Source organism: Lonchura striata, chromosome 3 (assembly GCF_046129695.1).
Source record: "Lonchura striata isolate bLonStr1 chromosome 3, bLonStr1.mat, whole genome shotgun sequence".
Lineage (NCBI taxonomy): Eukaryota > Metazoa > Chordata > Aves > Passeriformes > Estrildidae > Lonchura > Lonchura striata.
In genome coordinates, this window is record NC_134605.1 from 2902497 (window position 1) to 2920231 (window position 17735).

The window sequence follows — 17735 nt, forward strand, 5'->3', positions numbered from 1 at the left end:
TAACAAAAGGGTTAATAAACCATTGGCAGGATAAAAATGCAGACTCTAAAATCAGACCAAAAGTCTGGCAAGCAGACCAGTTTGGGAGATGTTCGTGTGTGTAGTACACATGTGTCTGAAGGGCACCTTGGGCCTTTTGGAATAGGCATTTTGTTTTTTGTGAGGCCCACTTCTTGGCAGTGTAATCTAATGAATTTGCAGTCTAATTTCTTTGCAGTGCAATTTAATGAATCTGCAGTCCCATGTGTGGGCAGACTTCGAGTTACCAGAAGAGGGTGCAGCAGGAATAAACTGCAGCACAAACATCCATCTGCCAGGATTGCCCGACGTGCACTTGTTCCTTGGCGGAGGAAGGGCGAGTACCCAATGTTTCCTCTGGTAAATCAGAAGACAGACATTCCTAAAAGGACAGTGACAGGCAGCTGCCTGGCTCAATGCCCTGTTTATGGGAATTTATGTCTCTGCCTGAATTCTGCTGAGACCAGATGTATGCAGGGAGGGAGGGCGGGGATAGAGATTTTACAGTGATTTATTACAATGCAGATGGTGAGACCAGAAAGAGAGACCGAGGTATCTATCTGGCTGCCAGTTTTGTTTTTCTTACTTGCTAGTTGGGATCAGAAGTGGAAGAGAGTCTTGAGGCTAACCCACATTTTCATCAACTAAAAATCCTATAGTAGTGATGTTAGCACACTGGAAAAGAAATGTAACCCCCAAAATTTTCCATGTTCTGTTACACTTTGATGAACTTAGGGACAACGTATGTGGCAGCCTGAGCCCAAGTGAACTTAGACTCACCTTTCAGTTAAAATGATCTGGAAGTGCCTTTTTTTTTCTGCACTCAAGATTAAATTAGAATGGCTTTAAACTGACTAAACACAGACTCCTTTCTCTTTTGAAAACGTAGGATTTCTAATCAAAATACAGATGCAAAAGTACACAGAAAGAGGGAAACTGAGATTGATGTATCTTTGGTTTAGGGAGGAAAAATAATATAATTCAATAAGACTAGCTTAAGCCCTGTAATTACAGCTTTTTTAGCATAACAGATAGGGAGTATGAGATCTACACTGAGATAGTCATAGTTGGTACAGATCAAAAGAGCTTGTGTTCATGCCAACTAGATTAAATGACAGGATGTGGTGAAGTACTGGGTTTCTTTACATACAAAGCCTTTTTTATTGAATGTATATATATTAGGTGAAATGCATTTATAAATGGAAACTGTAGAAATAAATTGAAAGCAGTGTATCATGTGTATAATATTTGTTCTGATGCTATTCTAAGATTGCATTTCTTCCAATTAATATGTAAACATGTATTTTTTTACTGCTATCTCTCTTTTACTAAGATTGGAAGTAAATTGTATTATAAATTGAGGTTTATTTTTATATGCATTATCATTCCACCTGTCTCACTTGTTAGCTTCTATGCCTAAATTCAATAGAATCGTATAGTTATCATATATAGCAGAAAGCCTAAGACAACTTTAGGAGTAAATTAAACTTAGGACCCACATTGTAGATGTCATTTTAAAGTGGTTTTTAATATTTATTTATCCACACATGCCCCCTGAAGAAGCAGGATAGAAGTCTTTGGCCTAGCCAAGTGTGGCTGCTGTTACGTTATTTATGCACTCTGCAACAGCAGGATGTGGGAGGGATTGCAGATGTCAGGAAGGGAAAACTGCTGGATATAAAGATGCCACAGGCCTGTGCCATCACACTCTTCTGCAGGGCAGGACTGTCTGTCCCTCACGTCTGCTGAACAGGCCACCAAGTCCTGTCTGCTTGAGCTCTGCTAGAAAGAAACAAGGAGGGTTTCTGGCATCTCTGCAGGAAGACTGATGACCTAAAAATGAAAGCTTTAACATAGGAGGCAACTGAACTGGTTTCATTAGCTACATCTGCCTGAATGTCATTAGCTGCATCTACCTGAAATAAAACCCAGTGGTGGGTTTTACTGTAAGTAGACGCTCCAAAAGCAGCAGGGACTTAGGGAGTTAAGCAGGAATTTACTTCAAGAGTAATTTCAGCTGCAAAGCTGTAACAGCCAGTCTAATAGTAAGCAACTGATACAATGAACAGGCTGAGGTACTATTCTGATCCACTGCCACATGAAAAGGTCCCATCACGTCTCATTTGCTGAGCAGTTCTGTGGGCTTTACTGCTCTTCTGCAACCCACACGTCCTCTGGCTTCACAGAATGTTTTCAATGTTTTATAACCTTAACATCACAAGCAACCTAGGAGAGCTTGCTTGTACTTATTTATGCTGCTGATGGACTTTTCATAGTGATGAAAAAAATTCAGCTTCACTGCCATGCTGGAGAACCATATAATCATACCATTGTATAGGAAGGAATCCTTAGGAAAGATCATCAAGTTAAGCCAGCACTGCCAAGCCCACCACTAAACCATGGGCACCTCATTAAAAAAACACAAAGCACAAACCCAAAAAACATGTAACATGTCCCTGCGCATGGGCTGAGCCATGCCTGTAAACGGGTTTGTTTTCTTCCATGAGCACACAGGGATGGTTTGCAGAGGAAACAAGCAAGAGCTGCCAGGCAGCTCCACTTGTTAAATGCAGTCACTCCAAATTTGGGAGCACATTCCATTTCCTGGCTTGGGCGAGGCAGGGGTTTTCCAGAGCACTCCTCGGAGCTGTGTCAGAGAGCATTTGGTCTGGGCATGACATCTCGGCTGCATTATGATTTTATTTAGAACACGCTTCAGCTCTGCAGGCTGCAGAGGCAAGGTGCCACACTTCAGCAAGAAGGGGAAGGACTATAAATAGAGCAGGCTGGGCTGCCACAGGCAGCTTTTGCTGGTTCAGCCTCCAAGAAGCAGAAATCCAATCTGCTGAGGAGATAATGCACAGTAAAAGCACAAGCAGCAGCTCTTCTCTCCTACCAGTCACTGTCTTTCATTTTGTAGGACACAGGTACACCTTTAAGGAACAAGGACACACCACCTTCCATCTCTGCTTTTCTCCAGCTCTGTTTTTCTGCAAGCTCCTTATATGCAAACTGTCATGTTTTCATGAAATGATGTTCCCCTCTACTCATGGGGAACACATTCCTTCATTTACAAAACAAGGAATGAGTCTCAACATTAAGTGCAGAGAGGTAACAACCATTTAATATTTTGAGGCCCAAGGAGCTTTAAGAATTGTTGTTTAATAGTTCTTGCTCTAAGTTGTATCCCAGTAGGATATCTCCTCAGAACTGTTTGAATAAAGAAGGGACACTTTTGCTGCAGGACAGGTACATAAAAATAGCACCAAGAGCCCAGGTCTGTGCTCAGGAGATTTTTGGTTTTCCTTGCAGGTACCTATAATGAGAGCTTTTTCTTCCCATACTCTGTGGTTAACTCAATCACTGTTAAAGAGAGAAAACATATTTCTACCTACTTCCACAGCCTTTCACACTTTTCAGTGAGTATATTTTATTTACAGCACAAAGCTAATGGAAGTCATCTTTGAACAGTGCATTTTAGACTCAAAGCACTTGAAATCTTTGAAATCCACACCCCCAAAGCTGCAGCCACAAGAGTGCAGAGTAATGGTTCCCCCTATTCCCTCCTGCTGGAATGCACCCTAAGGACCATTTCAGAATATGCTCTCAACATTACACCATGCACAAAAGGAGATGCAATTACTTGGGTCAAAAAAAAAAAATCCGATACTAAATATTATTATTAAATATACTTGAAAGCAAACCATCAATTGTTAGGGAAGACAGGTAAATCTCATAAATCTTAGTCTTCCACAAAATATTTAGCCTACATTGCCTGTGTTTTCATCCCTGCTGGCCCTTGCTAAATCTGAGATACACTTCCACAGACACACTTTGTTTATGATCCACTGTAATGTTCCTCCTCCCCACCCTCTGCTACACAGGCATGAATGATTTCTCCATTCCACAAAGTCTAGGGTTTAATAGCCTGTGAGGTTTTTCTGTACCTTACTTCCCTAAATCTCTGGATATCTCTGAATAATATACTTTGTTCATATTAAGAAAACACTACATATAATTTTATTTGTGGAATATCAAGTTGAAAACAGATCTAAAAACAACAGAACATAATAGGAAACCCAACTAAAATAATAAAACAGTGCATTTTGCTCGACAGTTTAATTTCAGTATGATCTTCAATAAAAACCTTACTCCTTTAAACCTGAGTATTTTAGCCTTTATCGTTTCTCTGTTGTAGTAAAGAATCCTAAGTCACTTTAACAAACATTCTAATTAATAAATCCAGTAACACAACAATTTTCTGTAGAAGTTCCCACTGTATGAATGCACATGGATAACACTATATATAATAAAACCAAACCATTTAACAAGTGTGAAGAGATTTGCACTATGAATATCATGAACACAAACCCAAGTGAACTCTGAAATTACAGAGCTGTGTTAACACAAAGGCACATTATATTTTCAGTGTAAATTCACATTTCTAGAAGGTTAAATTTTGTGCCCAGGCAATTTCAAGTCATCACAGCACAATCAGCCTAACAACTCTGATTGCACTTATCTGAACTTCCAATAGAAAAATCTGGCTTCTATTTCTTCAATCCAGTTTTATTAAAGAAGAAATTAAATTAGAAATAGAAGGGTTCCCCCTCCCATATTTACAGACTGCAAACTATATTGCTTTCTCAACAGAAATTCTAGTTTTCCTGTCAAATTTTGTTAAGCTTTGTAACTATCAGCACCCTCACAGTTTGGTCATAAGCCCCACAGACACAAAGTCCTGTTTTGTCAGGGCTCCAGTCCAGGCTAGAGATGGGCTGTGTTGACAGAGTCACATTCTGTAAGAGACTCAGAGACCCTGCCACCCCCATCTCACATCCTTCCGAATCCTTCTTCGAGCGCTGGGCTGGGTACTCACTGCCAAAGAGAAAATGAAACAAAAGCACCTACTTAGAACTCTATTGACACAAACACATCATCACCCTCTTTATTTCCTGCTCTACACATAAGGCAAATAAATGTCTTAAAAGTGATGAATAATCATATCCAGCTGTATGGACGCTGCGTACTTTAGTAGACATTTCATGAAAATAAAAAGGGGATGGGAAATTTTGAATCCTGACACACCTATCCTATACCTCTTCATTTTTTAACTGGTTGGCTTTTACCACAGCCAGAAAAATGTCATTACAACTATGCTCCTAAAACTTAATGCACCAACTTCATTGCATGTAGGACAATTAAACTATTTTTCCATGTAATGTAAGAAAATGTAAACATAAGAATGATTAAGGCAAGGCTTTCAATATTCTTCTCTGATGTAACTGCTACCATATTAGAATTTTAAGAAACCCATTTTTTTTTTACATTTATCACCTTGTTAACCACGGATATGATTAAATCTTCATTACACGAAGACAGCAAGGGCAAGATTCACCTGTGCTGTAACATTCTTTTAGGGATTAATTCAAGATTCCAGATCAAGTACTGAAATCACTGTCTACAGTACACTGAAATGTCTACATCTACAGTACAATGAAATCATGCTGTCTACTGCATTTGTAAGCAATAATTTTAACCAGATATTCTGAGGTTGGAAGCAGGACCCTCCTCATCATTTTCAGAAAGATTCTTTCTTAAAACATTAAATGGTGGCCGGTTTCTTACTCCTGGCTGGAGAAGTGATCACTTACTATTTCCAGAGATGAAGGCTCCCAGATCCTCCACTTGTCATAAATATATCTCTGTTCTGTGGCAGGTGCCGAACCTGCCAAATGGTAGATTTTTGTGCCTAATAAAAAGAAATCAGAATTATAGACAAGTCATCTGGAGATGAACTTCACAGGAAAGGACATAGAATCTTAAAACAGAGATCACTCGTAAGAAAAGAGCCTTCCCAAAGTGGATAGTTAATTTCACTGTATGGTATCTCTTAAAATCACTACTGGAAGGGAATATATTACAAACACTGTGCAAACACAACACACAGCTCAAACCTCACCAGGGCACTAAGATCATACAGCAACAGAAATCACTTAGGGAAAAATCCCAACATGTCCTCTGACTTAATGTATATCTGTCTGCAAATGTTCACAAGGAAAAGCTTAAATGCACTAAATGAACAGCAAATTCTATTTTCACATCTTATTACAAAAGTATTTATAAATGAATAAATAAATAAAATTTATTTATTTATAATATATAGATTTTATTGTAAAGAAAATTCTTTGCTTCAGAACAAAGTACCTCCAACATCTTATCTGCTTTGAATGATAGTATGGAAATACTGAGAGCTACTAACTTGAAACTCAGCCTTTTCTAAAAAAAGGAAGTCCTAAAGAACTTCAGCCCAAAAGTGCCTTTTCTTGAATTATCACCAGATTTTGTTCACTAAACAAAAAAAAAACAAAAAACAAACAAACCAAAAAAACACACACAAAAAAACCCCAAACCAAATAAAAAAATATGAAGTAACCTGGGCATTTCTTACCATTTGTACTACACCTGTAGTAATTTGACAGCATGAATTTAGAAATTTTGTCTCATATTAAGAAATTCTCAGTCTCCCCATACCTTCTCTGAAACATAAGCAAAACCTTTGGTTGGATGCTGAGTTCTCATATCAAACACATGGAATTTCCCCTCAAGAGATGTGGCCACCAGCTTATTCATATTTATATCTTTTCTGTCAAATTCCACACTGCAAACCTGGATATAGAACAAGATAAATTCAGTTTTGTAATTTAGTAATGCTCAAAAAAAAAAAAAAAAAAGCGTCTTTTGTGATTTGGAAACATGCATTCATTATTGGTTATTTCCACAATAATATAATCATCATACAGGAAATAAACATGTTCATCTGAAAATATTAATCCACTGAAAAAATACCCCATCCTGTCCTGATCAAGAATGTGAGGGGTACAACTTGCTGAGCCTAAAGAAAATTATTCCTTGGTACAATCTCAGCAGAAACAGAGTCCTTTTAATTTTTCCATCCTACATAGGAGCTGGAATAAAAAACACTTTTATGATTTCCTTACCCCATTCTTAATGTTGGTCTCCCATCGTAGCGACATGGTTTTTAAGTCAAACAATTTAATGTCCCCATTGTCATATCCGGCACACACAACACGTTCCTCTAAATTGTAAGCATTGCCTGGACACAGAGAGAGAATGAACCAGAAAACACAAAACCTCTTTAGCCTGTAAATTTCAGAAGTCCCAGGCCTACAGTTTCAACTTATACAACAACAACAACAACAAAAATTTTCTGGGATATTAAGATGTGGTGAACTGGATGGTTTTCAAACTTGAAGGGTCTAGAAAAATCTTGTGTGGGACACAAGCAGCTTTGCTCTCTCCAAAAAATAAAAACAGCACATCAATCATTGCTGCTTTCTTTAGTTAGCTCTTAAGCTTCAAGGGTTTTCTTTTAATTTAACTCCTTAATGCTTGGTAGCTGCAACCACACTACAACAGTGGTGAGTTCCCTGTACATGGCAACATTTGCACTCCCTTCAGGACCACACAGCTAGATATACTGTTTTTACACTTCTAGGCACATAAATAAAGCTTGCACAGCTTATCTGTGAAACCACAGAATCATCAAATCATTTAGGATGGAAAAGAGCTTCAAAATGTTCAAATCCAGCTACAAACAGTGACCAAAAGCGATTAGAGAATGAGACCAAAACTTAACTATCACAAACCCACAAAACGGGTTCATTTTGAAGAAAAAAACCCCACACATAAATTTAGCAGTGTGGAAAAGCAAAACCTGCTACTTATGCATGCATACAAAATAAAGTATTCCACAACATCCTGAAATACATCGACAATCATCAAAACACATTCATGTGAGGGGGAGGAAGGGTCATCATCTGATCAATTACCAAATGCCACAGTCCAGCAGTCTCTTTTGCTCTCTCCCTGTACAGATTCCATATTAGCCACGGGAATGTCATTCTGCCTTGGGTCCCACACCTTCACAGTTCCTGGGAAAGAAAGACAATAGATTTTCTATTAGGAATACAGTCATACTGTGTTCACCTTCCTAGAAAAGCCCTTTGCTTTCCATCCTAATCATTCAAAAGACAGTAGCATCTCTTTCAATTCTAGCAAGCCTCACTTTGTTTTGTGGATATAAGAAAAAAACCACAAAACCAAACAGAAACAGAGTGAAAGCATTTGTTAAGGATGCATTTTCTCTAGCTGATATTTTGCATTTATCATGGTTTGTGTTCCTTCTGTCTCACGACCAGTGACAACAGTACCTTTTGCTTATCTGTGGCTCTAGAAGAATTAGGGAAAATCAGTCCCAAGCAAGATTCAAGAGACAGTGTGCAAAGAACTAGTTGCAACAGCTTGTAACTAGTTCAGATGGCAGACTGTGCCCTGCCATCAAGAGCTTGCAGGCTCAGAGGAACTGGGAAGACTTGCAGAGTTCACTAACTCACCATCTCGACTGCCAGTCACAATTTCTGGTGCACCTTCCCCAATTCCTAAGCCACCTACACCATCTATACTGTTTATGATTTCCTTATGACCTTTCACAGAATACACTGGTATTTCAGGAGCTTCTAAATTCCTAGGCAAGAAAGAAAAAGAACAGAAAACATGGCATTTTTCCTTGACACTCAGGATTTGTATAAAAATGAAAGGAAACTTGAGCACAAATCATAAAAGCTCAGATTAACAGTGAGAACAAATATGGATATCACCACCAAGAACCACGAGTCTTTGATTCCTTCTTTGGCTACTACATTGGACTGCTCCAAAAGATTTTGCTCTGTTCTGGACCTCCCTGTTTGTAAAGGCAGTTGTGGGATTCACCACAGCAGCCACTCAGAGCCAGTTTTACACGCTGGGCTCAAAAATGAATCACACTACAGATCAAGATACTCTGTAAAAAGTACATAGACCTGAAAGAAGTACAGAAGTATCTGTACTTTCAGTAGGTCTATAAAATAACTTGATTCATTGATCCCCACCTAGCTCTGACTACTGCTCTCTAACTTCAGTGAATATTGTTGTATCCAGCCATAAGTTTCATGGTTCTTTCCCACAGATTCCCATTCTTTGAGAATCTTTCAGAATTTTATTTTACATTTCAGCTAGTAACTGTCCATGTAATTCTTGCTATTCCAACAAGAACCAGTAGTTCCTTGACACAGGGCAATATAATAATGATGGTAATAAAAAAATCTCCTTTTGACACTACTACTTAATTTGATCATAAATTTACCTAGATATTAATTACACCAATAATTCAGGGACCTAGAGGAAACATTTGATATGTCAAGATTAAAAAGATATATTTAATCTAGACAGGAAATTTAGGTTGAACACAACCTCTTGTTTGTACTCATGCATCCATTTAAAACCCTCTTTTCAGAGGACAACCTCCCAGAACTTTATCAGGTTTTTGTAGCTGCACAAAGAAGATGGGAGTGAAGCAGGACTGAATTAAACAATAATGCAGAATTCTGTGTTTTTTCTACAAAACAGGCATGGTTCAAATACAGTAGCCAGCAAAGCTTGCACTGGGTCCCAACCACGGGCAGCATGGAGAGCATCTCATGCAAAAATCCACAAACAGAAACCTCTGTTCAGACAGACATGGACAACATCAAGTGAAAACGCTTCCAGAGAATATCTGTGCTTACCATATGTTAAGGTTTCCATCGAAATCTCCTGTAGCTAAGTATCTTTGCTGCAGAGATGTAGCACCAAAAGTCCCACATTTTATAGGTTTGGGCTTTTCAATCTTTTAAAGAAAGGAAATGTCTGTGTCAGCACACGGAAAAGGCAAAATCATCCACAGGCTACGCGGATCTTAGGAGTGCACTGGGGCAAGTGTCAGCGAAACACAAGGGGATATTTGGTGCAAAATACTAATAAAATGCTATTGAAGGCAAGTTTGAGTTCAGTCCTTGTGCACAGAAAAGCAGAGGGTCCAGGTTGCTGGTCTAAAGCAAATATTTTGCTTGTAGCCTAGTGGGCGTTATGCACCTGAGGAACTGTTTAGCCTCAGAAGTGAACACTCAAAGGTCAATCTCGGAGAAAAAAATCAACCAAAGAAACAAACAAGCAAGCAAGCAAACATACAAAAACAACCCCAAAACCCAATCAAAAATCCAACCAAACTCCAACAACGAATAAAAAAATAAACCCAAACAAACGAAAGAACACAAAAAAAACCCAAAAAACAAACTCAGGCAATAACTCATATAACACAACACATAAAAAACCATAACAAAACACATAAAAACAACCTACAAAACACAGCAGTAAACAAAATCGCAGAACCACAGGCTCAGTTGGGCTGAAAAAGAGCCTTGAGATGGTCGAGTCCAACCTAGCACCGGCCACTACCTTGCCAACTAAACCAAGGCACCGAGTGCCAAATCCAGCCTTTCCTTCAACATCTCCGGGGACGGTGACTCCATCACCTCCCTGGGCAGCCCATTCCAATGTCTAATCCCCCCTTCCGTGCGGAAATCCTTCCCAAAGCCAATGGAAACCTCCGCGGCTGTAGTTGCCGGGGAGAAGAGTCAGGCTCCCACCCGGCACGCCCCTCCGGGGAGCTGCGGGGAGCGCTCAGCGCATCCCGGGGCGTTCAACACGCGGGTCGGCTCCTGCGTTTTCACCGCCGGGGCTGGGGACGAGCCGGTCCCGAGGGAGCCGGCGCTCACCTCCCGCAGCAGCTGCAGCCGCGCTCCGTTCAGCTCGTACAGCTGCAGCACGCCGGTGCCGCGGGCGGCGCTGCCCAGGCACAGCAGCCGGGCGCTGCGCGGCACCCACTTGCAGTCGAACACGGTGTAGCTCAGCGCCTGCTGGACGTGCGACACCACCTGCGGCCGCTCCGCTCCCAGCACCGCCGACATCCCTCCCCTTCCCCGCCGGCTGCCGGCGGAAACACTCGCCGCCCCCTTCCGCCGACAGCCGCACCACGTCCGGCTCGGCATGGAGAGCGGCGAGCCCGCGGCCGGCGGCTTCACCAGCGTCGTGTCCCGCCGCAGCCGCAGGAAGCGGCGGGCGGGCGGCGAGCGGGCGGCGGCAGCTGCCATGGACACGGCGGAGCCGCGACCCAGCAAGCGGCCGGCATTCCCGCCCGTGCCCGCCGAGGCGCTCGGGGTACGCGGGGCGAGGGGAAACTCCGGCCGGCCACGCGTGTCCGGCTCCCGGCCCCGGGTGTCCGGCTCCCGGCCCCGGGTGTCCGGCTCCCGGCCCCGCGTGTCCGCCCGCCGGCCCCGCGTGTTCGGCTTCCAGCCCCGCGTGTCCGCCCCCCGGCCCCGGGTGTCCCCCCGCCGGCCCCGCGTGTCCGGCTTCCAGCCCCGCGTGTCCGCCCCCCGGCCCCAGGTGTCCGGCCCCGCGTGTCCGCCTGCCGGCCCCGCGTGTCCGGCTTCCAGCCCCGCGTGTCCGCCCCCCGGCCCCGCATGTCCGGCCGCCGGCCCCGGGTGTCCGCCTGCCGGCCCCGCGTGTCCGGCTCCCGGCCCCGGGTGTCCGCCCCCCGGCCCCGGGTGTCCGGCCCCGCGTGTCCGGCCTCCAGCCCCGCGTGTCCGGCTCCCGGCCCCGGGTGTCCGGCTCCCGGCCCCGGGTGTCCGGCTTCCAGCCCCGCGTGTCCGGCTTCCAGCCCCGCGTGTCCGGCTTCCAGCCCCGCGTGTCCGGCTCCGGGTGTCCGCCCGCCGGCCCCGCGTGTCCGCCGCCCCCCGGCCCCGACTCACGGCCGGCTGTGTCTCGCCCCCCCGCAGGTTGGGAAAGGCGAGCTGAGGAAGATCCCCGTGCCGGCCAACAGGTACACGCCGCTCAAGGAGAACTGGATGAAGATATTCACGCCCATTGTGGAGCATCTGCAGCTTCAGATCAGGTTCAACTTGAAAACGAGGAATGTTGAGATCAAGGTAAGGGGAGCGGCTCCTTGGGGCTTTCCCCGGTGGGAAAAGGTTGTGTTAGAGCTCGCAGCTCCTTCCCTGTGTGAAGGGGCTCCAGGGGAGCTGGAGAGGGGCTGTTTGTGACAGGACAAGGAGTCACGTTTACAAATTGAAAGAGGGGAAGTTTAGTTTGGAGATGTTGGGAAGACTTGTTTTACTGTGAGAGTGGTGAGACGCTGGGACAGGTTGCCCGGGACTACCCCAGCCCTGTTCAAAGCAGGCTGGATAAGGCTTTGAGCAGCCTGGTTTAGAGACATTGTCCCTGCCCGTGGCAGGGGGTTGGGACTAGGTGGTTTTACGGTCCACTCCAACCCCTTACCATTCTCTGATTCTGTTACATGTGATAATTTGTGCAAATAAAATTGTCGTATATTTTATAATTATAAATGTTAAGATATAGTCTTACAAGAAGTTTTTAAAACTCAAGCCAGCAACAAGGATTGCAAAACAATGTCAAAACCACCTGGACAGAAGAGGGAGGACTCCATTCACAAGCAATTGAACGTGGCCAGCCCGGAGATGGATCACCCATCAAGGTGGTCCAAGGAACACCCGGACGATAAATATGTGATAAATATCCGAAATTGAGATAGCCAGAGCCATCAGGGAGATACATCTCAATACCAAATTCTGGGAGCATAGGAAACCTTCTACTGCAGCAGTCAAACCTGTGTCTCACTCAGCGCCAACACCCGGGCTCACCACTGACCTTTTTTTTTTATAATGGCTTTTCTTTTTTTGTTTTTTTTTTTTTTTGTTATTCTATAAATTTATATTTGATGCATTTAATAGATTTTCTTAAATTAATAAATTGGATCTTTCACTTATAACAATTCTGCCTCCTGAAAAGCAGTGCCTCTCCTCATGTGTGTTCTTGGTCCGCAGGGTAAAGACTAGAGAAGTCGTAAATCCCACATAATGCTTGGAAAAATGGAAACTGTGTGGTGTCACCTCCCTGGGGACCAAAATCTGAAAATGATTGCTTAGTAGTTAGTGCAAGTAAAATCCAAATCTGTTCCAGAAGGAGCCAGCAGAAGCTGGGAGAGTGTTCTGTTTTTGTAGGAGAAAGTTATGTACTATAGAAAGTTGTGTACATTAAGAAGAATTTTCATCCATGTCTTAGATATGACTTTGTAATTCAATGTTTTCTGGCTATTTAAGGTTACCAAATATTGACCTGACAGTAAACAGTATCTTACATGGGGGCACTGAATCTCCTCCTGCCTTTGTTTGTGGCAGATGATAAGGGCTCATAGTTTAATAGCATGTGCTTTTTCTTTAATGGATTGCACTGGAATACCTTAGGGCACAGACAGCAGTATAAACCTGTAAATCTTGTAGATGCTCATTCTTTATCCTTATTCCTCCTGAGGAATGTTCACACCAAGAGTTTTTAAGGGCATATCTAAAGTTTTGACATACGATTCACTGATTTCATTTTGCCCATATCTATCATGAATATAAAACTTTGAAATTAATTTCATTCACCTGCTAAGGCATATTTAGAATATTGTCATTAGAATAACTCTCCTGCCATCACCATCCTTCTCTTTTTCCTGCTGTTTGCTGCTGGAGTTTAGTTTGTGTTGGTTTTGGGTTTTCTCCACCAAGAGTTCTACTCAGTCAGTGGTGGTGTGGATTTTCAGCAGCTTTTCTCTCCCCTCCAAGCACAGGCTGATCACTTCTAAGTTCTGCTCCTAACTTGCCTGGTCTTAATTTGCAAACATAACTTCTTGTCTTGCAGACTTGTCAAGAGACAAAGGATCTCAGTGCTCTGACGAAAGCAGCTGATTTTGTGAAAGCCTTCATACTTGGATTTCAAGTAGAGGTGAGTCTCCCAACAACCAGATTGTGAGAGATTGCTCCACTTTACTGATCTGTCCCTGGCCTCTCTGCAAATTTCAGTAAGAAATAAAGAGAAAAATCCTTAGGTGGTTTTCTAGAAATCAATGTTTTCTAGAATTGTGACTGGAGTAGACATCCAGTTACTTAAGATAATGCTGGATAAAAAAGTAGCCGTCAAACAGCACGTAAACAGAGAACATAGGCAAGCATAAAGCAATATCCTCTCTCTGAGGTCCTCTGCATTGGTAGACTCTGCTCATTTTTCTTAAGCCCAAGCCAATAACCTCCAGTCTGTGCAAAACTCACAGAATCACAGAATTAACTAGGTCAGAAAAGACCTTGGAGATCATCAAGTTCAAGCTATGACTTTATCAACTAAACCAGGGCACTGAGTGCCACATCCAGTCGTTTTTTAAACACCTCCAGGGATGGTGACTCTACCAGCTCCCTGGGAAACCCATTCCAATGTCCAGTCACTCTTTCTGTGAAGAACTTCCTAATACCCAGCCTAAACTTTCCCTGGTGCAGCTTGAGGCTGTGTCCTCTTGTCCTGCTGCTGGTTGCCTGGGAGGAGAGGCTGACCCCCACCTGGCTACACCCTCCTTCCAGGCAGCTCTAGACAGTGCTGAGGTCTCCCCTGATCCTCCTTTTCTCCAGCCTAAATCCCTCCAGCTCCCTCCATCACTTCTCATCACTTTTGCTCCACACTCTTCATCACCTTGCTGCCCTTCTCTGGGCACATTCGAGCATCTCAAAGTCCTTCTTAAATTGGTGTGCCCAAAACAGTACTGACATGATACTCAAGGTGTGGCCTCACCAGTGCCAAGTACAGGAGCAGAATGCCTTCCTTCCCTGGTGCTGCTGGCCACTGTTCCTGACACAGGCCAGCATGCCATTTGCTCCTTGGCCATGTGGGTACACTGCTGGCTTGTGTTCAGCCAGCTGCCAGCTGAACTCCCAGCTCCCTTTCTGCCTGGCTGCTGTCCAGCCATTCTGTCCCCAGCCTGTAGCTCTGCAGGGGATTGTTGTGGCCAGAGTGTAGGACCCGGCCCAGGGACTTATTAAACCTCATAGTAATGGATTTAATATGAGGCTTATCTATCCAGTCTCTCTGCAGAGCCCTCTTAGCCTCCAGCAGATTAACACTTGCAATTGCAGCTTGCTGTCATCTGCAAATTTGCTAAAGGTGGACTGAATCCCCTCATCCAGACCATCAGTAGATACTAAATAGGACTGGGCCTGTTTAGAAACAAACCCACTTTTTTCAGTGTTGCAGAGGCTGCTCCTTGCTCTAGACCTGTATTTACTAGCACTGGGGAGGCAGGGCTGAATGCATGGGCATCCAAACCTGTAGGGTTCTCTAGATGGAAATATTTTTATTGCTTTTGAAAAGAAGTGGATTTAAGTTTAGTTATTTGCTAGGTTGTTTGTATAAAGAGAACAGCAGCTTTCAGCAACAAAAGAAACAACTGCTGATAACAGATCTCCTGCTCTTTTAGGATGCCCTTGCTCTCATCAGATTAGACGATCTTTTTCTAGAGTCATTTGAAGTTACAGACGGTGAGTATTTTCTGATGCAGCATTCACAAAGTCATGTGTGTCCTGCTACTATGGATTTGTTTTCTCTTTTCCCCCTGCTCCAATTTTATCACTTTTATGACCAGGAAAAAATATCTAATTTGATGTAGTACTGGGACTCCTTGGAGTCCTCTGTGAAACAGGATCTAAACCTGATCTACTTAATTTCTGTCAGTGTTAACTTGGTGACTTTGACTCCATTTCCTCAACCGAAGTGCAGTGCCTTCCTCTGCAGTTCTAAAGGAGATTCTGCGTGCCAGAAACCCTATGTCAGCACTGGCAGCAGGGTGCACTACTAGCCAGAAAAAAAGCTGAAATCCAGATGGATCTCTGTTGACCAGTGAAGTTGCTTTTGTAGTACTTGGCACAAGTTATTTCCAGCAACTTGACCAAGGGAAGCATTAACAGGAAGACACACCACTGCTGTTACCCTGGGCTTGCTATTCTCATTTCAGTCAAACCTCTGAAAGGAGATCATCTGTCAAGAGCAATTGGGAGAATAGCAGGGAAAGGTGGAAAAACCAAATTCACCATAGAAAATGTGACCAGGACACGCATCGTTCTTGCCGACACGTAAGTAAAGACTGACTTCCTCCTTGGCAAAGCACAACCCCTCAGCTAATCCACATCCTATGCCAGAAACAAAGATTACAACAGTTTCATAAAACTTGAGAAGCAGTAAGAAAAAATACTTAAGAGAATATTTCCATGAACACAAGTTATTTGACCTTTTGTTATGAGAATGGCAGTGTCACCAGTGCATCTAGAATTCAGTCACTCCCCACAGCATAAGAATTCCTTCTTATGAATAATCGAAATTGAACTCACCAACAGCAACATTTTCCTCCTGAAGCTGCTACACTGTTAAATTTGCAAATGGTAAAATGTATTTTAAAGGGATTTAGAAGAGCACAAGTCTTATGTTGTAGGTTTTGGTTGGGTTTTTGTTTACAAGTGTAGAAAAAAGACTAGGACACTGATACAAAATTCTACATTTATCTCTAACCTCCAATTCTCTAATAACTGCAATCTCTTAAGTTACTTTTTGTTAACTACTGCTACTTTTCTTTTTACAGGAAAATTCATATTTTGGGATCTTTTCAGAACATAAAAATGGCACGAACAGCAATTTGCAATCTAATTTTAGGTAAGTCCTCTTATCTTATCTTCACTACATATGAATCTTGCAGTTTGAGAAACTGCTTTGTGCCTCTCACCCTCTTCCCTGTCCTGTCCACACCTACCTTTGGAGGAAATAGCTTGCTGGCAGTTGGCTTGTTGCTCCTAAGAGGAGAATCTGGGGGAGAAGCAGGGAATCCAGGACTTGCTTTCTGGCTCCAAAACTCTCACCACATTGCAGAAAGATGTTTTCTATTTCAGTTTAGCTGCAGCAGTCCCTAGGGGGTCTCAAAAACCAAAGGGAGCAACCCACTCTGAAAGGAGTTGAGCTCTGCACTTGCAGTAAGATGGTGATTGACCTTGATCATCCTTCTCACCCTTTGGCTTAGTTCTTCATTTTTAACACAGGTGTGAGCACAATATATCAATTTTTGTGACAGATTATGTTTTCTGACTAAGTTTGTGCCTTCTTCTGCAGGAAGTCCTCCATCCAAAGTTTATGGCAATATTAGGGCAGTGGCCAGCAGAGCAGCTGAGAGGTTCTGATCTGCACCCACCAAACACTGGGGCCAGAAGTCCAGGTTCCTGGACACAGGAGAAGCCAAGAAACCATCAGTTTTCTGCTGGATTTGGAAGTCCAGAAGAAAACCACAACTGTTTGTGCAGTCTGATTGACTTTGGATATGTGGTCTGATTTGAACATACCTAATGTTTCTGTCTAGTCATTAAAAGGGGTTTTAAATTGTGTCTATATCAAAGTCCATGATTTTACTTAATAGCCTCAAACAAAAACCTGCTTCGTTACAGATTTTCTGAACATCATACTTAAGAGGCTGCTTCTTCAGAAAGCCTTGGTGTTTAATGTTTTGAGCCTAAAGGAATTAGCAGAGTTAAGTATTTATAAGCACACATCATGGTTTAGTATCTTCCTGGAAGAAGGAGTCGTCAACTGGAATATAGAGTTCAATGGCAGGCTGTCCAATGAGTCTCTGCTGCTGCTGGAAAAATGCATCATATGAAAAGAGTAGGATGAAGGGGTAGATAACATATTTGAACTGAATCCTGTATCTGCACACATAGATGTAATTCCTAAAAATGTTCTGTAAGGACATTCTAGTGAAGCCAAGAGCCACCAGGTTAAGTACTTTCCAGTGTACCAGGGTATCAACAACTCTGAAGTCCTGTGTGTCTCTTTAAAATGTTACATAAGTAGGGGGAGAAATTAAGAGTGACCAGTCTCAGTATGATTTAAAAATGGACCCTCTTCTTCTAAACCTGCCA

The 17735-nt window shown here is 43.0% G+C and overlaps 2 protein-coding genes across 2 annotated transcripts; one reads left to right on the forward strand and one right to left on the reverse strand.

Moving 5' to 3' along the window:
* Positions 1-3120: 3120 nt before the first annotated feature.
* DNAAF10 (dynein axonemal assembly factor 10) lies at positions 3121-10883 on the reverse strand. The gene is made up of 8 exons (XM_021555875.3): positions 10674-10883; positions 9645-9745; positions 8436-8566; positions 7872-7973; positions 7020-7135; positions 6553-6687; positions 5673-5770; positions 3121-4896 (listed from the first exon to the last, which is right to left on the reverse strand). Exons 1-8 carry the CDS (start codon positions 10863-10865, stop codon positions 4689-4691), a joined length of 1083 nt encoding a protein of 360 aa, XP_021411550.1. The 5' UTR covers positions 10866-10883; the 3' UTR covers positions 3121-4688.
* Positions 10884-10928: 45 nt separating this feature from the next.
* PNO1 (partner of NOB1 homolog) lies at positions 10929-17199 on the forward strand. The gene is made up of 7 exons (XM_077781848.1): positions 10929-11115; positions 11733-11882; positions 13657-13740; positions 15257-15317; positions 15791-15908; positions 16412-16482; positions 16933-17199. The coding sequence occupies exons 1-7, from the start codon at positions 10945-10947 to the stop codon at positions 16998-17000; spliced, it is 723 nt and encodes a 240-aa protein (XP_077637974.1). The 5' UTR covers positions 10929-10944; the 3' UTR covers positions 17001-17199.
* Positions 17200-17735: the final 536 nt, after the last annotated feature.